Source organism: Halyomorpha halys, unplaced genomic scaffold (assembly GCF_000696795.3).
Source record: "Halyomorpha halys isolate HHAL.00 unplaced genomic scaffold, Hhal_1.1 Scaffold168.1, whole genome shotgun sequence".
NCBI classification, from domain to species: domain Eukaryota; kingdom Metazoa; phylum Arthropoda; class Insecta; order Hemiptera; family Pentatomidae; genus Halyomorpha; species Halyomorpha halys.
In genome coordinates, this window is record NW_027111025.1 from 967,420 (window position 1) to 993,593 (window position 26,174).

General features: G+C 30.3%; 1 protein-coding gene across 3 annotated transcripts in view; it reads right to left on the reverse strand.

Annotated features, from left to right (window-relative positions):
• LOC106678915 (probable DNA double-strand break repair Rad50 ATPase) overlaps window positions 1–26,174 on the reverse strand; it is a gene marked incomplete in the record, with an annotated part of 525,008 nt that overhangs the window by 35,660 nt on the left and 463,174 nt on the right. For all 3 annotated transcript variants that reach the window (XM_067049131.1, XM_067049130.1, XM_067049132.1), the window contains 2 exon segments: window positions 220–390; window positions 17,670–17,786. In XM_067049131.1, the coding sequence (XP_066905232.1) occupies window positions 220–390; window positions 17,670–17,786 (288 nt within the window).

Below are 26,174 nucleotides of genomic sequence, written 5' to 3' on the forward strand. Positions count from 1 at the left end.
TATTATATTTCTACTATTTTGCAACGATAAATAGAATCAAAAGTACTTTTCTGAAATCTGGAAGGCTCATTTGGAAAATTAATACGGAAAGTATTGCCACATTGAATAATTTATAACTGTATGTTCTAAAACGAGGGAGGATTGATTTCAAAGTTATTATTATTCATGTTTCTTCAATATTTTTATTAATTGTTATTGATATATATATAGATTACTTACTAAGGTGGCCTCGCTGCACATGGCCGCTATGGTGGACTCGAGGGCCTCTATTCTGGCCTCGTAGTGCCTGAGCAGAGCCAGTCCTTGCTGGAGGCAGATCCGCTCTGCCACTCCGCAGCTCTGGCTCAGGCTCTGCAGTCTGCTCTTCACGTCACCTTCGCTTTTCGCCTCCTGCGTATCAGAAAATACATTAATAGATCCATGCATAAGTAATATATTTTATGTAAAATGTATGTACAAAATCAATACATAAATCCACAGGTAGAAAATTCTAATAGGGTTTAAACTCTTCAAATAAAAGGGGAGTTAATACAAAATATTTTTGGCGATTTAACAATAAAAATAAGATTATTTAACTCCAATTTTATTACATGAAAATACATCTAGTAAATATGCTATTAGTGTTACATTAGCATGATACAGACTGGGGGAGAAACTAACCAAAGGTAAAACTCCAATTATTCTTCGACATTAGAGGGTTTCGAGGCCATCTTCTTTTCAGGCACTTAGGAGAGTCAACAGGAATAGAAGAAGGTTAGTGGTTTTGGGTTGTTAGAAGTTTCAGGAGTTTAGAATGGATTGATATCTGGTTCGGGCTAGATCGGATATGGAACATTGACGTCTTTATGGATGTTTTTATTTGCGACAAAGTATGGAGCATTAGGATTTTACGAAGAGTTTTGGATTGTAAACATTGGATACGAGAGGTTTAGTGAAGCACCCAAGCTCAACTCTGTATATCAAAATAACTCTTATTAAGGTCATGTAGATAGAAAGCGTTGTGTCTTTTCAGTCTTGTATGGGGATTAAAAGTGAGTCATTTGTCCAGATGTAGTCCTAGGTAGAGGATGTGTTGGACAGGGGTAAGTAAAGCATTATAAAAGGATACCGTAGGACACGCAGTGAGTAGCTTTATCACGAAGAATAAAGGTAATTTAATGGCATTTATTGAAATTTATTTTAATTCTTCAATTAAACACCATTCTTCAAAGGTACACTGATGAAGCAATTAAGATCGACCGACGTTGGTTAGTGGGCCACGTAAAATAGTCGTTATTTTTTATTAAAATTCGTATTTGATGACACTAAAATAAAATCTGACTTGCCTTTTCTTGAAAAAATGCGACTTCTATTTATTTTTTTTCATTTCGTATGATTTTAAAATCATTTAATACAGTTAACAATATATTTTAGTTATTCTATCCCAGAAAAAAAATGCATAAGTATATTATTATCACAATATGCTATAATAAATAGAAGTATTAAAATAATTAGGACCAAACGACCTAAAGAAAAATGGGATGAAATATTTTTTTAGTGATAAATTGAGTTGACTTTTGTCTTCCTCACCTCAAAAAACTGTTAAATACGAAATTTCATAGTGATAAAAAAATATTTTTAGTCGTTTTTATATCGTTTAGCCCCGATGAAACTCTACAAAGTGGGGCGAAACGTTGTTAACTATTTTTGTTCTCCATTGACCGCACCCCCTAACAATCTTCATCATAATTTGATTTAATTTAATGAAAGCCTTTCTATTATTTTTTGGATTAACTAACCGTGGATAATTAACAGATATAAATAAATAGATATCCGAGGCTGTTCCGCAAATCATTATTAGATTTTTTATGCGTAGTATTATTTTGATTTTGATGTTTCGTTTTAAAAAAAAATAATAAAAGAAGGAAAAGTAATTAACAGGAGAATAAAACTGGTAAAGAACATAAAGACACCACAAACAAGGATCCTTAAACGATATCAATCAAACCATTAAATAATCTAGTTAACATTAATTAGGGAATGAATTAGAGCTTAAAATTAAGCTGTTGGAGAAGGATAGATATCATAGGATGCAAGCTTGTTAGAGATATCAAGTTTAACTACCAGATATTCAAAGCCAATAAATTCATTAATTATAAGTGCCAATAGAAAGTTTCTTGAGTTTCTTGACGATCAATCCGCGGGCGGAAAGTCGAAGATATACAGCGAAGTCAGTAGAAGATTTTACGTACCTGGAGTTATGCAGGTATCAGCAGAAATGGGAGAATCAAACAAAACAATATATGCAACAGGATTAAAAGGTAAAAATCTATTATCAAATCAAGAAGTTAAACTATCATGAGTGATTTTGAGGCACAATTAAGCGAAAATAATTCAATAAAAATTATAGACTTAGAACATATATATATATATAGATATATAGATATATATGTTCTAAGTCTATAATTTAGATATATATATATTTGGGAGGGGGAATGGGCTTATTTTAAGCCAATCGAAGCGATTTAGTGACAATGATTATTTAAGATTAAATATATATGTACGTACCTTGCAGAACGTGTTCGTACATCTTCGATCATGGTACCATTTATTAGGTGATATATGGTTCGATGTGGTATATCAAGCTATAAAACTTAATTAAATCAGATCTTATGTTTTTATACGAAGTAAATACAACCCATAGGCGAGATTCGAGTTGCGCAAATGAGTAATAGTCCATTCTATGGACTCAGGCCGATATGTAGCTAAGTGTGGCCTTACCCTATTCAACGCCTGTCGTGATTTAAGACAATCGTTAAAATTGAGGTCAGCCATGACTCAGTGGGAGAGCCAATTCGGGAGGTAGGGAAGGCAGGGAATGTTGACGGGCGGTCATTGAGTACTTGAAGCTTATTGGGATATGTAAGTTGAAGGGTTCACTCAGCCTTGTCTCATCGGATAAGTGGCTAACAGAGTGAACTTATATTGTTTGTCAAGAGATGATACGGGTGTTTAGTCATTAACTACGAGAAATTATTGTAATATATTCAAAAATATTTACCCAAACTTCATTAGATTGCTCCGTTTTTAAATAATAAAAAAGTTATTTCAAAAATGATATGCCATTTATGTGTGTTAGTTCAAAGATGAAATGAAAAATATAATAAAAGATTGTAAACTGTACGTCGGCAATTAATCAAAGAAGATGATCCGGGAACGGTCACAAACAATTGACTTCCAAAAAAAACATACAAGAAACAAAGGCATAGAGGAAAACAACCACGCGGATGACTGAGAAATAGGTGGAAGGAGATCAAATCAGATCTGACAAGGAACATATGCAACATTCTACGTGAAGTCAAGACGTTGACCACGGATAAAGAAGCGTTCAAGAAATGGAATTAAAAAAAAAAAACACTGGCAAATGTTTTGGTTAAAGAAGAAGATAAAATAAGTTGAAAACATGAATGGATGAAGATGTTATGTTTCAAACATATGAATAGGATATTGAATTTAATGATGTTAAAAATGTATGAATTGGATATAAAATTTAATGATGTAACAAACATATGAATTAGATATTGAATTCAATGATTTAACAAACATATGATTTAGGTTTAAGTGCCCGAAGGGCTCCTAGTCGATGCAAAGATAATTTCAGTAGGCAAAACTTAGATCAGTTAGACCGTTTCATGTATTTTTCCTTTGAGACAATCCGGCTCAACTATGTGAGGTTTCTTAATAAGTGAAATTTAAGGGGTCAGGTTAGCAGCCCACTACCCCCGAGTCAGGGGTGGGGGGGGGGAGCTGCCTCCATAGAGGACCCTGACTTGCTCCCCTATCCGGGGCGGCTACCTAGGTGGGGTCCCTACGGTGTGTACTGGAAGTGAACTTATGCGAGAATAAATATGTCGTGTACTCTGTGGATCGGTGCTGTGTACTGAACTCAGGAGTTCAGGGGAGCGTTAATCCCCACTAGACTCCTATGTTGCGAGGATACGAGGCGATGACATCCCAAATAAGGTCCTATCCGAGCAGCTATATGGAAAGAGAAGAGGAGGTAAGCTGAACATGAGATGGTTGGACGCTGTATCTACGGATCCCCGGGTCCTTCTGGGAACCCGAAACTGGAGATTTGCAGCTATGTCTTATAGTACAAGAGCCCAAGAGGAGAAAAAAGTTATCTCACCCCAATTGTTGATTACTTTAATGAAAACTATGTATAATTACTAGTCAAAATTGATGAGTCTGCCAAGTATAGGTAGGTGGAATAAAAAATGATGGCTGTTTCAAAACCTTAAAAAAACATTAATTTTTCATTCGGAGATCTATTATCTTAAAAACTACCAACAACACTAGAAAATCTAAGAGAACATTATTTAAAGAAGAGTAAATTTGCTGAAATATTATCCCTAAAAGAGCTTTTTACGTCCAATAGTTCGCGAGATATAGCTTTTTAAAAAGCGAAATTTTTTAAAAATCTACTGAAAGATTAGTGGTTAGTTAATTTATTTTGATAATTCTATATCTCACGAACTATGTGACGTACATTTGTCTATTAGCACTCAAATTAAAGCTAGTTGAATGGACTATAAAAAGGTTTATGACCTTTACCTTCGTAGGAATAGTAGTTTTCATGATATTTTCTAAAAGAAATTGGTTTATCGTTGTTCGGACAATAGTTTGATTTATGAAAAACTTCATTTCAGAAACCATTGGACGTACAGAAGTCTGCCAGCGGTCAAATTAAAGCTATTTAAAATTACTACAAAATAGTTAATTTTGTTTATATTTGTAGGAGTAGTAGTTTTTATGATATTTGACAAAATAAACTCACAAAATGCCAATTTCTTGTTCGTATAAAATGTTGGATTTTTGAAAAAATATATCTCTAGATCCATAAGACGCACACATGTCTACCAACACTCAAAACTAAGGAAATTTTACTTACTACAAAGTAGTTTATGACACTTTTCTTCGTAGGTGTAGTAGTATTAATGATATTCACACATGAATATAAATTTGGCAAATGAAAATTTGTCCGAACAACTATAAATCAATTTAGTTTAGAAAATTTCATGAAAATTACAACTCCTACGAAGATAAACATAATAAACTACTTTATAGCTCATTAAACTAGCTTTAATTTGAGTGCTAATAGACATCTATGTGTCAAATGGTTTTTGAGATATAAATTTTTCAAAATAAATTCACTAACTACTGATCTTTCAGTACGTCCATCAATATTTTTGTGAAATGTTACTTTTTAAAAATCTATATCTTGAAAACTATTTAACGTAAATAACTCTAATAGGGCTCATATTTTATCAAATTTACTCTTTTTTAAATGACGCTCTCTTAGGTTTTCGTTTGTTGTTCCTACTTTTTAAGATATAGAGCTCCGAATGAATACTTTTTTTTATCACTTTGAAACAGCCTGAATTTTTTATTCTCCCTACCTATACTTGGCAGTCTCATCACTTTTGACTAGTAATTATACCTAGTTTTCATTAAAGTAATTAAAAATTGGGGTGAGATAACTGCTTTTTTTCTCCTCGGACTTTTGTACTAAGAGGACGTCCTGTAACTACAAGAGGAGGCCCCCCGCTCGGTAACGGGCTGTCGCGCCAATCACAATAATGAACAAACATCTGAATCGGATACTGAATTTAATGATTTATTATAGCAATTTTAAATCTATTTTTAATATCTGAAAAAGTAATATAAATAAAGGTTCAGAAAAATGATGGCGCGTTGAAAGAAGTGTTTAAAATATTCTTCCGAGCGAAAATACTCATTTTTCTTAAAATATCACTTAAAACCAATCATGTATTTTCACTCAGAATAATTGGAGTTCACAATCAGATAAGTAATGAGTTTATAAAGCATATAGTTAGTTACATTAACTGAAGTTCCCATTCGTTTTATCAATGTTGCAGACGTAGAAACTACCCAGTGATAAGTAATTGTCCTATAAATACTATTTAATAACCAATAAACAGATAAGAGGCACGAAGTTCCCAGAAGATAAAAGACAATCAGGAGGTGATATATCATATTGCGGTCTGTTATCAGTACAGGATATAAGGAAAAACATATACTATGTTGACATACCTCAGCCTATGGATCACTGATAACAAATTAATAAGAGGAACAACAAGGATAGTTGGAATTACAGCTTATAACAATAAGTTCCTTATGTTTCTATATCCTTATTAATTTATATAGAGCAGCCCACAACATTAGTCTAGGAAAAACCTGAAATTTTTCTGTATTTAGAAGTAAATTAATATTTGTCAATAATTGTTGTAAAAATATTTGAGAACGCGATGGCAAACGTATATCACTATTCAAAGGTCCGTAGGCCATATATAACATATTTGCCAAAATGGCCGTTGTACATTGTAAGGTTTAACAGAAATAAATTCCGAAGTTAATAAGTGCTATAAGTATCTGAAATGACATTATGTACTACTCAATAATACACAAAACTTCTTTACAGTGTATATAAAAGACGTATACAGGTCAAATAGTTCCAAAATCTAATTCATTTTCAATTTAAGATAAAAAATCGTGTACAAATATTTATAATCTGCGCTATAATCGCTCAGTCGGGTAGAAATAGATTTAATATTAAACCTAAGGTTATCAATCCCTCTATACACATATTTCTTAAAAGCCATAATTTGCACAGTTTTATCCTTCAAAAATTAATAATTTACGAAGTTAAGCTACAAGCAATACTTCATGGGATTTCGGCTTTGAACCTCAAAATATACAGCGGTCATTTTGATATTTTTTTTCAAATTATGCTTACGAACGCTCAAGGAATGATGAACGATTTACCATCGTCTTTTGCAAACAGTTGAACAGTAAATCAATTACACAAAATCAATTTTCAATTACTTTTAGATAAAATTAAATGAAAAAAAAAAAGAAATCTGTACCACTACAACCCATGAAGGGTCAGGAAGTACTGTTACTTGACGGTTGGAACCATCGGTTGTACAAGGAGGTGATTTGTTCAGAATCATATTTGACCACCAGATTTTTACCCAATTAAAGACAACCACTTGATGGGGCTGGGAGTACCTAGGAGGATCCCCCGAATCCACAGGGCTGACTCAGGACTACAATGAAACAGTAAATAATTATCTGCAAAATCCAGATTAGAACACAGGTCATTGGAGTTAGTAGCGCAGTGCCTTACCGCTCAGCTACCCGATCCCACTACTTCTAGGTTAACTTGTAATTTTACTGGACTATATACCAAATGACACTAAGATTTTCTAACAGGAACGCGTACTATAGGAAACACTCTGTGGAATTCTGCATGGAAAATAACCTGTGTATTGTGTTCCTATCAAAACAAAAAATAATTTATTGAGTTACAAACTTTATGTTTTCGCAGTGCAATAGATATCTGAAAGTCTTTATGAATAAATAAATCAAAATTGAACAACAAGATTAAAAAAGAAATAAAAAGTAAAGAGCACCCTTTTTGAGCACCCTCCTACTAAAAAGATTTATGAGTTTCCGAATCATGCTTATGATAAAGTGAGCAAGAGGAAAAATAATATAAATGAAATCTGCGTGGGTCTAGATTGGTGGTCTCATCAGGAAAAAAAAAATTAAATAAAACTTTTTTTTAAAACAAGCATTCATATCACAAAATGGGTGGAGGAGGGCGGTTGTCCAATGTTATGTAGATAACGCCATAGACTTCAAAGTAATCGAGTGCACTAATCAGCTATAACTACACTAATGGGTTGAACTACGTATCAGTAATTGGGGTATTCATGATGTGTTAAATGTAAAAAGTTTTAACATGCTAAATTTTAAGTATTAGATTGTGAGCAGCCTCATTGAAAGTCCAAGTGTTGAAAGCAGAGGAACTCCTGTAGGACTTGTTTTGTAACCTTGTAGTATTTAAAAAAAATAAAATTTCCAGCAGCTTTTTCACATCATATTTTATCACCTCACTTGTTCCTTGTTTCCTTTCCTAGTTTTTTTCCCCATTACTTTATTAGAGTTTAAAAACAACAGAAATCAAACACGAAGTACGAGCAACTAACCTATCAAAACGTCAACAGACAAAATGGAGCTCGATTGGTGTGTTGCGTGACGTCATTATCCATTTAGCAGACCTATTAACAGACTCTCAACCATTTTATATGTTATATCGTTTTTACATAACAAATGATGGGTATATTTCTGCATTTACATTTTCCTTTTAACACACTTTAACATTAGACTAATGCTTTAATAAGTCCTAGCCTCTTGAAGGTAGGTTTTATTATTGATGTTATTAATGAGGTTAATAGAAAAGGAAAAAGAATTTTTGTATTTAAATCATATGGTTTGTTAGTGAATAATTATTTTCAGAAAATTGTTTGGAACTGTTAAGATATTAATTTAATATTTAATTTTGTTTTTAAAGATGTATGGCATGGGAAATTAGCTAGCAAAAAAAGACAATTAAATGAATTATGACATCAATTATTTAAGATTTTCTCCTTCAAAATGGCCTAAGGGCCGAAACGTTGGAGGTTTTTTAAAATAAAAACTTGAGATAAAAAGTGAATCGTTGAAGTTTGTGTTAATAACACTTTAATATGCTAAACTATATATGAATACCATTAGTGTTTCCATTCGTTCAGATCAAAACTTTTTATTAAGCATAAAATTGCTTATTGAACATGAATAGAAACCGATATTAACCTTTCCATATTTTAATTCAATATTTACGTTTTACTTTATATTTCTATATTCATTATTACCAAACCGGTTTGGTTGACCTTACATGGAAATTGTAACAGTTTGTTAGTTTTCCATGAATATTTACTTGGATTCGGCCTTCGATGTACTAACAGACGCGTAAAGAAACCAATCGCGTGACAGCTAAACACGTGTAAATAACTCAGCAAGTTAAACGGGATCGATTATTAAAAAAAAAGAAAAAGAGTACGAGATTGTTTATTAGTGGAGCAATATAGCGGTGAAACAGATACTGTACTCGTTACTGGGACCAGTTGGGTCAAGGTAGGACTGGGTAGTTACTGTGCAAGGTCGCCCATTTGTTGTATTTGCTCCTTCATGAAGGATCTTCCAGGTAGGGATTGTTGTAACTGGACCAGCTTTAGATGCTTCAATTATTTAATAAATTATTGTAATAAAAAAGTTGATTAACACGGAACAGAAGTCATCAAATATTCAGAAGTCAATAAAATATTCGAGCAGGCCGAATAACCTATGCATGTATCTGGATTAACTGGTACAAGTTAGTCAGCATTGTGTAGAACAAAGAAATGGGCGTTTGTGCTCGGTTAATATTTTTTTAAGAGCCGTCTATAGCTGAGTGTGTTTAGGCGTAGGTCTTTGCAGCCTCGGAACAACGGGAAGCTGCTGTATTTGTGTAAAAACTTCTAGATTGTTTAAATCTTCTGTAGTTCACATGAATTGCTGTCATTCAGGGTCCTGAATTCAATGGAATGATTTTTTTTTTTTTTTAATTTTGATAATATTTTCGGGTTTAAAAATTTAAATCTTGATTTTTCCTCCATTAAACCATTTTTTCCTATAAATAAAATGTTTTTACGATTCATATTAGTTAGTTTGATTATTATTCTACCCATTTCCACTATATCTTCCAAGAAGGCCCCTGACGTCATACGTTTCAATACGTCAATGGAACTTACACAAACGTTGTTCCCATATGTAAATATTTATACTGGGATATACTGGGAGTAGTAAATTGGAAGTGACCGAAGAAATTTAGAAAAAAAATATTTCAAGAAACAAACCCACTATTGAAAACTAAACTTTGTACACTAACTTTCGTTGGTTTTGAATTGGCCGAAATATTTTTTGTTGGATAGTTTAAAACAAAATAACAATAAACAGTAAAATCTCACTTTTTTCCAATGCCGAAATAACGTCTATAAGAGTCGGCTAGGGCTGACAAATATTGTTTGATGTAAGAAACCACACTCATCAAAATGATTAGACTCATTTCATTTTGGAGTTTTTTTTGTTTTGTTTTTTTAGTTTTCACCATTTTGCGCCGGTTAGGATCCGGCCAGGGGAGTCGACTTATGTCTGTGGTGGTCCCAGGAAAAGAAAACTTGATTCCTTGCATGGTTAGAATAGGGCGGTAACCTGCAGATTACTCTCCAGAAATGACCAGGAAGAGGAACATAAAAAAATAATTTAATATAAATTTGGTGAATGACACTAATCTTGCTTGTTTAAGTGTAATAATTTATTCCATATACATCAAAAACAAAGTTTCGGGAAAATCTCCCATCTTCAGGTTGCTATAAAACAAAATTCAACAAAACTTATAACATGTGCTTACAACATTATTAATATATCATATATACATCATATCTATTCATAAACTATTTATCTGATAACAAATATTTTATATGTAAAGTATAATTATCTCTTTATTGTGTCATTAGTGCTAATATTGAATATTATTGTTGTCATTTAATATCAACAGTTATGCATTTTTAAGGAGAATAATTACCTTCCTGAAGGTTATCTTTCATATATGATAACAACCATATAGACTATAACAATTATCTCCCACCTCTATTACCCCAAAGATGAACCATCCAACTAAAATTAATAATTTTTCAAAAACAATTTTTTTATATAAACTATTTTTTTATATAATTAATTCTAAATTCTATAAATTTACTTAAAAGTTAAAATGTTAATTTATTTATAATATCTATATAATGTGTGCCTAAAGTTTTTGTATCTGTTTTATAATTAATTGCTTTGTCAATGTTTTTTGTAATATGTATTAAATCTATTATTATAAGAAAAAAAATTGGTTATATAAAAAAATAGTTTATATAAAAAAATTGTTTTTAAAAAAATATTAATTTTAGTTAGATTGTTCATAATATACACAAAATATTTGTTATCAGGTAAATAGTTTATGAATAGATATGATGCATATATAATATATTAGTTTTGTTGAATTTGGTTTTATAGCAACCTGAAGATGGGAGATTTTCACGAAACGTTGTTTTAAACAAGGAAGATTAGTGTCATTAACCAAATTCTTATTAAATCTATAAACTCTTCCAGTAGAAGATTATTAATTAAAAAAAAAAGTTAATATTATTTTAGAACTGTCAACAAATAAATATTTGTGCTTTCTGTGTTTAATTAGTAAAATAATTTCTTCATTAATTGAACTCAAGTTTAAGGTTGTTTATTTTGAATTATATCAATGGGATGTTAATACATTGTTTAAATATTATCAGTTAATTTTAGTGGTTCATTTTTTATATAACTTGTTGGTGTTGGTATCTGGTGGGGGGGGGGACTAGGTGGTAAGTGGGTCTAATAATCTTTTTTGCCAACCCCTTGCGTTTTTTTACTAAATAACCTAATCTGTAAAAACTGACCTTTCATATGAGGCAAGAACCAGGGTCTTGGGGATCATCGGATGTTCGGTATTAACGTTCTCTTTTCAGGAGTAACAATTACTACTAGGTAATTAACAACATTTTCGTAAATATTCGATCAGATATTTGTACTTACAGATATATGTACTTAAGCTCAGAAAAATATAATTACTCACGCGATTTATTTAAAGCTAATTTGTTCTGCGAAGTATATTTATTTTATAAAATGCAATTGTGAATCTAGAATTGGCAACAAGATGACATCTCGGCAAAGGTTGGATAGCAAGTCCTCGACTTGCACTCGAAGAGTCCCACCACACCTTAGATCGCAGCTGCTGGCAGGATACAAGGGCAGGTTGGCCAACATGACCCGGGAGACCCTTTTAACCGGAGACCTGTCCCGCCACCGCTATCTAGATCTATGTAGGCCAGAGCGCTGTCGGTGCATGGACCCTCACCAGCCTTGGTTATAGCAGCTTGGGCAGCATTATCCACTGTATTTTTATTATTGGTTCAACCTTTTTCTCAGCTCAAGTGAAAAAAAAAATTGGCTAAAAAAAAGTGACTGGAGATGTCACTACAGTGGTAAAAGTAATATTCTATAAAAAAATAATTCAAACTATCGATTATTGGTCCATATATCGATTCAGATATTGGGGAACCTCTAACAAAGTAATGAAGTAAGATAAAGAACAAAGTAAAGTTGGAATCTCATCTTCCACTTTGGCCTTTTTTTTAAATTACGAACTAATTACATACAGAAGTGAAATTTCAATCGTAAATAATTAAAAATAATTGGGTGTACTTATGTTAAATTTAAACCTTTCCAATTCGCTACCAATCTTCTGAATTCTTCAATTGATTTGTCTTTCTTCCTGCCAAATATTCTAACTCATACTTAATATTGAAAAACCTCAGAATTCAATATTAGATTTGAATAAAGCTCTGATTAAACGCCATATTCTAAGAAATTGGTTCTCGACAAAGTTGATTATTCCCTAAATTATAAAATTTTAATTTTCTTATAAAATACTGTCCGTTCCCAATCAAATAATGCCCACTACAAAAGAAAGAAACAGTGCGAAATCAAAATATCTACTGGTAAATATATTCCTAATAAAAACAATACATTTCATAAATAGGGGTTATGAAAAAAAAAACTGAGAATCATTCCTTGGTTCAAAAGAATCATATTAAAATATATAAAAACGTGGCTATTCGTCGTTTACTAAACAAATTTTAAATTAAAAACTAAAGAAAACATCAATTTTCAGAGAAAAATGTAATTATATTTTCAAATCTGATAATGGTCTCATTAGATTTTATGGTCCGGTTTCAATATGGCGGCAGAAAAACCTTGAAATTTTGAACTTTAACCTCACCTTAAAAATGGTTTATGAAATTGATGAAAGATTTTTTTTATTTATTGATATTAACTGTATTTACATGAAAATACATTTAGTAAATATGATGTTAGATTAAAATGATATGGTACAGACATGTACAGAAACTACCCATTGGTAGTAAGTACTCTACTAACATTGCTAAAATAGAAGGTCTGGAGTCCACCTTCTTTTATGACGCTTCGAAGGATTGTCAGAATGGAAGAGGAACCATATTTGGCAGGAAGAAAGACAAATCAATTGAAGAATTCAGAAGATTGGTAGCGAATTGGAAAGGTTTAAATTTAACATAAGTACACCCCATTATTTTTAATTATTTACGATTGAAATTTCACTTCTGTATGTAATTAGTTCGTAATTAAAAAAAAAGGCAAAAGTGGAAGATGAGATTCCAACTTTACTTTGTTCTTTACCTTACTTCATTACTTTGTTAGAGGTTCCCCAATATCTGAATCGATATATGGACCAATAATCGATAGTTTGAATTATTTTTTCACAGAATATTACCTTCACCACTGTAGTGATATGAAATTATAATTTTAATAGTTATTAAAGATCATGGAAAACTGTTAAAGTTTGAGGAACAAGTTAAAATTGTTCTTTCAATTTATGATCTCGTTTTTTTTTTTTATTAAAAAAAATATTTTCCTTTTAGTTAATTTCACAAAAAACCAATTCCGTAAGAGTTGAATTTCATAGAAAAAAAAACCTTTCTATAAAATCTATAAAAATAGAGCTCTATCAATTGTTTTCTCAAGACTTTTTATTTTAGCAACAATAAGCAAAAAAAACTAATAATTTGTTCTTTATTCATTTGTTGCCAAGAAGAGGATTAACTTAATCAATGATGGTGAAATTTCTATTTACATACCAAGAATAAGTATGTTACATAGAATTTAAAAAAAAAATAACAATAATAATAAATAAAAACCCTTTATGGGGGGAAAATATTAAGTCCCAATGCGAAAAGATATGATTTAGCTATCATATTTAACCTGAGTTAAAATCAGTTAATCTCAGGTTCCAACTAATATAGTAGCTACCTCAGATAGATAACTATTAGAGAAGGAGGTAGGATTAAGATTGTGTGGGGCAGGAAGATTAAGATAATCTATACATATAGTACTTCTACTTCGAGGGAATCGACTGGAACATTTTTTATTCCAGTTTTTGTGTAGTCGTGTTTAGAAACGTATTTTTTTTTTTGTAATTTTAAAATGAATAAAAGGGATTTTGCCACTGAGAATTCCCAGTTAATCTGTAGAGTAACTCTACAACTCATCATACAGGTACATATTATTTTATTGCAAATTTTAAAATAGAACATAGAATAATTTAAAATCGGTAATAAAAATTAATATCGTTTTAAATAATTGAACATGATTGCACCTTTATTATAATGAATTTATCTTAAAGAAAATATTAACGTCAAACGTGCTCAACATTTCAACATCTCAGGGGATGTATTATGTATTAACTTCCCGAAGAATTACCAGAAATGGGGAATTACCAGCTCAAACAAGGAACTAAGAAGAGTAAAATCGATTAGGTATTAATTAAATCGAGTTAATTACTTTCCAAGTTGACCGGGTTCCACTCTCGGAGAATGAGAGCAAAACAAGAGGCTATCCACTTTTACTGCCGTGTCTTCATTAATCCTTCCTAATACTACAGGCTTCTATAAATCGTTTTTTTATTTGTTAATGTTGTTAATTAACAATGTAATTAATCAATAGTATGAGTATAGTAGAACAGACTAATTACTATACAAAACAAAAAGTTTAAAGTTTGAATTATTTTAAACGTAGCAACTATGGGAAGATATCAATAACTCAAGATAACGAAATCTTAAAAGCGATGTATCAATATTTTTGTCCGATTTTATTTATTTTATTTTAGAAATAATTAATTTTTATTCTTGTATAGTAAAAATGTTAACTATAAGCCTGGCAGACATTAGTATTCTTTTGCATGATAGGAATTGAATATTATTAATTAAGTTTTGATTATTTCTTTCTTTATTTTTTTTTTTTTACTTTGAGGAAATTAATTACTTTTTCTCCAGTGCCTGGTTATAAGTTTTTTTTTTATAGATATTATAAATGTAATATAATAATAAGGTTTATTAAAAATCGCAAATGGAATAAATTAATAATTTTTCGTAATAAGTAATTCATAAATATATAACTGTAGCTATAACTAATCTAAGTCTTGTTAATTTAAACTCCTCTTTTGGAGGTTTAGCTCATTGAGGCTCGATATATCGAAATTTCGATTTTTTTTATTGACATATTTTTTATTTAACTACTATTTCGATATAATTGAAAACTAACGATACGAAATATAATTATATTTTCCTCTATATTTACATCGATAGTTTTAAGTCGTTTGGAAATTGTATTACCCATAATATTTCATCACATTTTTTGTTAAAATCTCTATATAAAACATAATGTTGAGTAAGTAAATAATCTCATGCGTTAGTTTTTTTTTTATTTATTCTTTCAATGTTGACGTATCAAAACAATTCATCCACATATTCAAAATGTATCAAATAATAATTTTGAGAAAATCATGCCAGATTTCAATTTTTGTAGTTAGTCCTTACATTTTCAAACTGGAATCAATATTTTCTCTTTGTTTTTGGAAGTTTTTAGTGCTTTTTTTTAATTTTTGAAACAAAATTCTAAATAGTATTTAGTACCTCATGAAACTGGTATAATTTGTTTTCAGTATACTAACCCCATGATAACTAGGTCATTTATGTCATGCCTTAATTTGTATTATAAAAGGTATCTGTTCGCATCAAAGCAACGTAAGAACATTATAATATTCATCACTTTCATTTAGTTTAATCTACTGATATATTTTTTATTACAAATATTACCGATCCTTTTTTTCTACTAGAATATTGAATATTTTTCAACCTAACATGTATTAAAAATAAGTTTTTATTCTATTTTAAACTAAGGATGAATTTTTAAAATTCAATAACTTTCAACTGAACCGCTTATTTCAAGGACCCCTCAGTTCGGAAAGGTCTCTGCGTGGGTTTCGTTTTCTCCAAGAAAACCACGATGTTTGTTGGTATAAGAAATATTTGGCGAATTCCAACATGATTTTTTTTTCTTATGATGGTTTAGTAACACTTGTAAAATTACAATCATTGTTCATACGAAACAAAATGAATTTTTTTTAACAATGATAACAAAATTTGAAAATGTTGGAAGATTGTTGATTTACTGTGTGTGATATATAAAAGGAAGATGCTCCGAGTTTTATATTTTATGAAGCCCAACAACGTTGGACGAAACGTTGGGTCAAATTAAATAATTTAATTATAGTTGAGATTTTTTTTTACTGCATCCGGACCATATTCTATAATCAATTTTGAAAATGATTTATAATGACGAAACAATGAAATATTAATATTGTAATTCAGATATGAATAAAGAATTTATTTTTTAATATGTTTATATGGTAAATGTAAGCCCAAGGGATCTTTGTTCATTTCTTAGGCCCCTTTTTCCGAAATATTATTGAGTAAAAAAATTGTAAAAAATATTTATTAGAAGTGATAAAGAAATCACCTAAGTAACAATTACTGAATAATTATACAAATGCAAAATAAAATTTTTTTTTTAAAAATTTATTTATTAATATTTACAACTGTACATAATATGCAGAGATTGTTTACGAAGATTTCTACGATTTACTACTTTTAATTTTATCTTATTATAGCGCGACTGGAGAATTCGGCAAGAAATGAGAATCTTATAAAGAATCGGGGGGGAGGGGGGTTAAAATAATAGTGAATAGAATTCATCTAAAATTATTGTGAAAAAACAACAACATATTTTTATAAAAATTGATTTATAGATATTAACAACTGTACATAATATACATCAAGTAAATTTGAGGAAATCATAACGGTATGGTACAAGCCTGTAGAGAAACTAACCATTGGTAGCACTCTAAAAACATTTTTACAATATAAGGTCTCGAGGCCATCTTCTTTTCAGACGCCTTGGAGCATTGTCCGGAATAAAAGAGGAAGCAAGATTAGAAACTAATGGGTTTGAGTGGTTAGGGAGTTTAAAATAAAATTATAAAAATATAAAAGGAAGATAGTCCAGGTACAGTCAAAGAACAACCGAAATAGTAATTAAATTATTTAATGTCAGCCAATAATAAAATGAGTTTTTTCTTTGATTACTCCCGGAGTATCTTTTTTTTTATCTAATAAATACGGTCGGTTCACGATCTTCCAATAATAAAAATAACTACTGACAATTTAAACCCGGTTAGATAGTAAATTTTTAGTCACTTTCCACACAAATTTGTTGATGCCAGTATTTCAGCCTGACGCACATAAGTTAACATAAAAATAAGGTGGAGAAGCAAAGGAGTATTCCCGGCACGTCTTCAGCAATAATTCGGCTTTCACGCTTCCTTCCAGCTCTTCTTCTGATACAAGAAGTACGGAATCCATGAATTAGTGGATTTTTTCGTTTTGTTTTTTTGCCAAGTTACTTTCTAATTCTATCTTTTCCTATTCTTTCTGCTTCTTTCACTGATATATCTAGGTTGGTGAAAAGTTGAAGATGATTCGAAAAAAAAAAATATTATATTGGGAATATATAGACAAATTTCTATAGTAAATTTATCGGTATTTCTATAATCAAAATCAATCATATATTGAATTTAATTCAAATGTTTTTGCGAAGGTTTATATATATACATTTCTTTTTGGAGGATGAAAAATACCCATTTTATATTATTTTGGGCTTCATAAACATCGAATAAAAAATAAATAAATAAGTACTACCTATGATTAATAGGCTAAGATAAAATTACTTACCATGGTAAAGTCTTGGTGTTCATCGTCGCTGGCTGGCAACGACATAACTCCAGAGTCGCTGACATCGTCAATGTCCGTTGAATCATACCTTGTTTCTGAATTTCGAAATACAGTTTTCTGAAAGAAAATAAATAAATTAATCTTAATATATAATGATATTGAAATAAAAATATAAAAAATAATAAATATAAATAAGGTGATGGGGACAGTCATCAGGAATAAAAGCAGCAACTTATATAATTCTAAGAGATAAAAATAAATAGACTTAGGAGTAAAACTTAAATTAATTATTTTTTATATATGCTTGTTTGAGAGTGGTTTAGTTTATTCTTAATTTAAATCAGTTTTGATCCTTTTTTTCCTCTCAACTTTTATTCTTTACAATTTCTCCAACGTTTCGGCCCTCAGGCCATTCTCAAGGATACCACCTTCAATATTGATGTCATTTCTTTTTTAAATCTTAAAATTGCAGGCTAATTCCCCTTGTCACATATAACGTTTTCTACAAAATTTATATCTTAGATTTAAAACTTTTTTACTACTTTCTACTTTTAAGGAAAGTGTTTTGAAAAAAAATTTTAAATCTAAGATATAAATTTTGTAGAAAAAGTTGTATGTGACAAGGGCAATTAGCCTGCAATTTTAAGATTTAAAAAAGAAATGACATCAATATTGAAGGTGGAACCCTTGAGAATGGCCTCAGGGCCGAAACGTTGGAGAAATTGTAAAGAATAAAAGTTGAGAGGAAAAAAAAAAAGGATCAAAATTGTTTTAAATTAAGAATAAAGTAAAATTTAAGTTTAGAACTGAATAATGTTTATGTTTAAGGACCATCACAGTTAAATTTACTTTAATATTATTTCAATCATCAGGAATATTTTATAGCCACCATTCTAGACAAAGTACAAGTCAAGAGCTTATCTTGAGTAGAGCATATAGAGTACTATATTAATCTAAGCAAGTTTTTCATTTTTTTAATTTCTTCGATCAAAAATTACGTTAAGTATATGGAGTGAAAAAGGATGAGCCAATCGGAGAATTAAAGATGGCTACATAACGGTGAATTGAAGAAACTGCACTCGGTAAATATAATTCAGGTTATAGCATTGCGGCGAATAAGATGGGCGTGTAAGGTTGGTTATACGGCTTAGTAATAGAACAAGAGCCGAGAAGAAAAAAAGGAAGTTATCTAACCCCAATTGCGATTACTTTAATGAAAACAAGGTGTGATTACTAATCAAAATTGATGAGTCTGCCAAGTATAGGAAGGAGGAATAAAAAATGGCGGCTGTTTCAAAACCTTAAAAAAACATTATTTTTTCATTCGGAACTCTATATCTTAAAAACTACCAACAACACTAGAAAACCTAAGAGAAAATTATTTAAAGAAGAGTAAATTTGCTAAAATATTAGTCCTAAAAGAGCTATTTACGTTCAATAGTTCTCGAGATATAGCTTGTTAAAAAGCAAAATTTCTTAAAAATCTACTGAAAGATTAGTAGTTAATTTATTTTGAGAATCCTATATCTCACGAACTATGTGACGTACATTTGTCTATTAGCACTCAAATTAAAGCTAGTTGAATGGACTATAAAAAGGTTTATGACCTTTACCTTCGTAGGAATAGTAGTTTTCATGATATTTTCTAAAACAAATTGGTTTATCGTTGTTCGGAGAATAAGTTTGATTTATGAAAAACTTCATTTCAGAAACCATTGGACGTACAGAAGTCTGCCAGCGGTCAAATTAAAGCTATTTAAATTTACTACAAAATAGTTAATTTTGTTTATATTAGTTTTGTAGGAGTAGTAGTTTTTATGATATTTGACAAAATAAACTCACAAAATGTTAATTTCTACTTATTTGTATAAAATGTTGGATCTGGAAAAACATATCTCTAGATCCATAAGACGCACATATGTCTGCCAACACTCAAAATAAAGAAAATTTAACTTACTATGAAGTAGTTTATGTTGTTTTTCTTCGAAGGAGTGATAGTTTACATGAAATTTGCTAAAATAAATTGATTTATAGTTGTTCGGACAAATTTTCATTTGCCAAATTCATATTCATATGTGAATATCATAAAAACTACTGCCTCTACGAAGATAAACATCATAAACTACTTTATAGCTCATTAAACTAGCTTTAATTTAAATGGTAATAGACATTTGTACGTAAAATAGTTTTTCACATTAAATTCACTAATTACTGATCTTTAGAACGTCCCATACATTTTTATGAAATGTTGCTTTTAAAAAAAGCTATATTTGGAAAACTATTTAACGTAAATAATTCTAGATTAATTATTTTTTATTTATGATCAAAATTGTGTTCATTTATAATAAAGTAAATAATTCTATTAGGGCTCATATTTTAACAAATTTGCTATTTTCTCTTTCTATTTTTAGTTTTATTAATAATAACAAAAATTATACAAATAGTCTCAACTTTTAATTTATTAAAAATGAAATAATCATATGTCAAAATAATCACATGATAATGTCCAACGTTTCGGCCGTTCCAGCCATCATCAAGGACAAAAATATAAAAAATAATAGTGTAAATAAAATTACAATATACCAAAACTAGTTGTTGAGGTAAAATAGAGTATACAGAAAAAAATCTGTACCGCTACAACTCATGAAGGGTCAGAGGTACTTAAGGAAGTACTGTCACTAGATCAACGGTTGTGCAAGACGGTGATTTGGTCAGAATCACTCACAACCGCTTTCTTTTTCCCCAAAGCAATCCACTTTATGAGGCTCTGTGAACCCACAGGGTCGACTCATGGCTACAGTAACATAGTAAGTAATTATCTGGTTCTTGGAGTTAGCAACAAAGTGCCTTACCACTCATCCACTCCACTCTAAAAAATAGAGTATGCAATAATTGATGTTTCGGCATTGTTATAATGAAATTTCGGTTTGGCAACAGTTGAAAAATTAGATCGCTTATGTAAAGATTCCGAGCCATTACCGATTATGACTTCTTCTTCTCATCATATGTTTTCTCTTTTTGTACAGCCGACTCGATCTTCCCACAGGATAAGCCCAGGGAATCTTATTGTGGGATAAAGTATATCCTATTAATTGCATACCTTCCCATAAGTCTTCGCCAACTTCTCACAGACCTTTTTTAAAAATTAGAGTAGTCATAAATATAGTATATAAACAATAGCGTGGAAATTCAACTTCTAATTTTCAGCGTCCTTTGTTATTAATTGTACATATGATATGATGAAAGAATATGTGTGACAGATATTCTCGTATTAGTTTATGATAAATTACTATATCGTAACTTAGTTTCAATAACAAACGGAAATAGTGAAAGTAAGCAATAATAGAAATAGAAATAGAAAGTGATACAAATAGAAGCGTTCTTAGTGTTAGGTTACGTATATATATATATATATATATATATATATATATACATATATATAAATTGTCAGGTAGATAGAAATGGTGAGCTGAACAAACTATCTCCAATAAGGAAATACGATACCTATTCGATTCTACCTAATACATAGCAATATATCTAAAGATGTATTTCAAGACAAATATTTTATAAAACTATTAATTCATATTAAAACCATGCGAGTAAACTCTAGGATATTTTGTCTTCATACTGATCACTTTTAAAAATATATTTAATTTTTTCTCATTAACCTAATTAATTTATTAATTTGAGCGCTGGCAGACATCTGTCACGTCCAATGGTTTCTGAAATGAAGTTTTTCATAAATCAAACTTATTGTCCCAACAACTATAAACCAATTTATTTTAGCAAATATCATGAAAACTACTATTTCTACGAAGGTAAATATCATAAACCTTTTTATAGCCCACTAAATTAGCTTTAATTTGAGTGCTAATAGACATCTGTACATCACATACTTCCTGAGATATAGAATTCTCAAAATAAATTAACTAACTACTAATCTTTCAGTAGATTTTTAAGAAATTTTGCTTTTTAACAAGCTATATCTCGAGAACTATTAGACGTAAATAGCACTTTTAGGGCTAATATTTCAGCAAATTTACTCTTCTTTAAATAATGTTCTCTTAGATTTTCTAGTGTTGTTGGTAAGTTTTAAGATATAGAGTTCCGAATGAAAAATTAGTGTTTTTTTAAGGTTTTGAAACAGCCGCCATTTTTTATTCCTCCTACCTATACTTGGCAGACTCATCAATTTTGACTAGTAATTATAAATAGTTTTCATTAAAGTAATAAAAAATTGGGGTTAGATAACTGCCTTTTTTTCCTCCCGGCACTTGTACTAATAGATTACCGATTCATTTGATCAATTATGACAATATATATAAGAAATACACCATTTATGCTCATTCTTTACACAGATATAACATATTACTACTTGAAATTAATTAAACATTATAATATTTTTTTAGATAGAGATATAAAAAGAAATATTTTTTTACCTTATTAAAAAAAGATTTACGAGATGGAATTAATTGTCGATATATAAATTTAAGAATTATCTTCACTGAACATAAAATAAAATAGTACGTGCTAACGGATTTTAATTCAATTCATCCAGTGCGTTAACGATAGCCATTAAGAGTCGAAACTCGTCACACCTTCCGGAACATAAACGGGTCCCGTTGTAATAACTAAAATAATAAGTAACGGACCATGTTATTTAAAATCATTTTCTTAAAATTAACTCAAGTGAAATAATTATTTATATAAATTTGTAACAGTCTATTTGCAATCAACATAAAAAAAAAAAATTGAAGTTGGTACTTCTAGAAGAAAAATAGATTTTCTTGTTACAATTTATACCAGTAAATATGCAATTACTCATTACACAATGGTGTCTGCAGAAATATATTTCAGACCCACAGAACCTATGTCCTGCTTGTGATGAAACGACATTGGAAGATTGTTTCCATTTTTTAACAAACTGCTCCGCATATCATGAGATCCGAATCCGATACATGCCGAAACTAAGCAATATTCACTAAAACCAGTTGTATTAATTTTTGTCTGAACCCTCACAATCGACTAATAATTAATATAATGTAATAAAAACTATTTCAAAGTTATAAGCTGATATCTATAAATATTTAGTTATATCTTTATTATTCACTGTCAATATCAGTGATGATCTAAACTAGTAATTACTAGATTGCATGCACTACTGCACGGAAGGATGCAACTTTTACAGATAAAACAAATGCGATGGTCATCTTTCCTCAATTCTGACTAATTTCCATCGTTTAGAAGGATTTGGAAGTGAACAATTAATATATAATCTTCATAATTTTTTGAGACTGGTTATTATTGTTTAAATAAAATAAATTTTATCCAATTTTAGTTTAAAAACAGTTTATATTTCTTTATATGTCTGTCTTGTCATCTATAATGACAATCTTAATGCAATTTTAGAACCACATCAATTTTAAAAACTTTATGCAAGCTATTCTGCCCAGGTTTCAGTCCACATTTTGTCAATTCTTCATATTAAATTACAAATTAAAACTTTTTATCACAGTTAATTTTCACTATTATAATTCATAACAATTGACACAATAGGGTAATTGTGGAGTGTAATTAATGACCTTGGCAGAATAGCCTGCATAAAGTTTTTTAAAATTGATGTACTTCATTAAGATTGTTATTGAGGATGGCCAAATTACCCGAAACGTCAGACTTATAAAGAAATATAAATTGTTTTATAACTAAAATTGGATAAAATTTATTTATTTAAACAATAATAACCAGTTTCAAAAATTATAAAGATTATATATTGATTTTCACTTCCAAATCCTTCTAAACGATGTAAATTAGTCATAATTGAGGAAAGATAACCATCGCATTTGTCTTATCTGTAAAAGTTGCATCCTTGCGTGCAGTAGTGCATGCAATCTAGTAATTACTTGTTCAGACCATCACTGATATTGACAGTGAATAAAAAAGATATAACTAAATATTTATAGATATCAGCTTATAACTTTGAAATAGTTTTTATTACATTATATTAATTATTTAGGTGTATATAGTTGACCGCAGATTACTGATTGGAGAAGATGGTCGGGGGGTGCGGTCAGCAAAGAAACAACATGAATAAACAAAAAATATTTACTTATGCTGACGTTTCGACCTGATTTTCAGGTCTCCATCAGGGCTATAAAAACAAAAAGACAACAACCATTTAGAGAGAAAAAACAAATTATATAAAATAGATAAAACTATATATATAAATAAAATAATAATAATAAAAATAAATAAATACAAATATATAAAATAAAATAAATAACAGACTAAAAATTTGGAAATATACGCAATAATGGAATGAAAATATTACTAACTATGGACAAGACAGTAGTAGATTGATTACATTATTATTTATATACATATAAATGTGAGCAACAAATAAATGATACAGTGGAAAGAATCTATAAAGAATTAGTTAAAGAAATTAGGGAAGAACATTGTTATAAATTGCAGGAAAAGCCGCTAGAGTGCAGGTAGGCAAAATACGTTATATAAACAGAAATCTAAAGGTCAAAAGATTGTAGAGATAAAATAGTCAATGTGAGAGTAAAAAAGAAAAGAAGAAAATGACCAACACAAAAAGGTGTAAAATGTAAAATAATGAGAGCCCAAAAAATAATAAAATGTATCGGATATATTAACGGGGAGTATGTAAAAAAACAATGTTACAGAAAATAAGAAGAAATATGGAGAATAGGAAATGAAGAAATAAGAGATAAGATAAGAGAGAAAAAAATAACTTGCACACATTAATTATAATCGATTGTGAGGATACAGACACAAATCCATATAACTGGTTTTAGTGAATATAGGCGTGTATCGGTTTTGAGACGAAAATTGCATAAAATTTATTTTATTTAAACAAAAGTGTTAAATTAAGTTGCAGCTATAATATAATACAGTTATAATAAACTGTAAATTTGAATGGAGGCTGGGATATTGTGCTATGGGGCCCGACCTATTGGCTCATTGCTGACAAGTACCGTGATGGAGCAACCCTCCCAGGCAGTTATCGTTCGTAGCGACTTCGCTGGAAATGACGCAGCCCGAGGACACGACCGCTTCATCAATGTTACGCCAATCCATCCCCAGCTGCACAGGCCGATAGCATTCTCTGCAGCGGACTTAATGCGACTAACACGATGCACACAGATCCAGCTAAGAATGTTGGCTATAATATGATCGGCAATCGGAGTTGCATCGCCTCGCAATTAAGTGCACTTGTGCTGCAACAGGGAAAGTACACGCAATAAACCTGTCCTGCAATGACAGGAACTGTGAAAGTTGAATGACAGGTTCACTACTTGCGGATCGCCTTGGCATAATTCTGCCAATAAATAAGTACCTTTTGCTATATTTAGAATGAAACCATTCGTTGGTTTCCATAGTACGTGTAAACTACAATCTATGCTACTTCATAGAAACGTAATGTGTAAAAAGTGTTAAGTCACTTACTAACCAGTTAGTTGATAAATGCCTACATTCCTTACCAATTAAAATTAAAGAAATAAATTCTGGATGATTATTGATTGACCGTGAGTATAGATGAATGGAATATGGTCCGGGTGCGGTAAAAAAAACTGAAATAGTAAATAATTATACTATTTTATTGAGCCAACGTTTCGCCCCACGTTGCAGGGCTTCGTTAGGGCTGTTTTGGCGGGAGACAAAGTCAGAGTGACACTTCAAACAGCCCTGACGAAGCCCTGCAACGTGGGGCGAAACGTTGGCTCAATAAAATAGTATAGTTATTTACTATTTGAGTATTTTTGACCGCACCCGGACTATATTCCATTCATCATAAAGAAATAAATGGAAGAAAATGTTGTGCTACAAATATATGAACCGCCAGATTTTCCCCTAATGATCCCACTGATATTAAATGGTTACTTCAAAGTGACTTAAAACTTCTCATTTAATGGGCTTAATCAATTAAATGTAACTAAAATAAAATATGTATAAATTAAATTAAATCTGTTGTAGGAGGATAGATAAAGGTATCAAAATGGTAAAAGAGAACTATTTTTTGTTAACCAACGTTTCGTTCCACTTCGTCAGGGCAAAATAAAAAAAAAACAATTTACCTATCTATATATTATAAAAAATATTACCCTTTTTGAGGGTTAGCGAAGAAATAGGGAAATTTTATATCTGAGAACGGATGCCTGACTTAGCAGTTGACATCTCTGTTTCCATTTGACAGGTACTCCCATCTATCTTTATGTGTTATTTATATTATTTTTCTTAATTTTTCGTTTTAATTGATACTACACCTCACCTTTACGATATTTATTTTACCTCCTGTTTACCTTTTTACACCTTCCTCTTTACCATATTCATAATTAATTCTGACGAATATTTTTCTACAATTTAATACTCTTGTAATGTATTTAGAATTTTATCACATCTGGATGTGTCTATTAGTAACTAGTTTATAGTCTTTCTATATCTATTCTTTTTTAAATTATTATTATTATTTCTTTTATA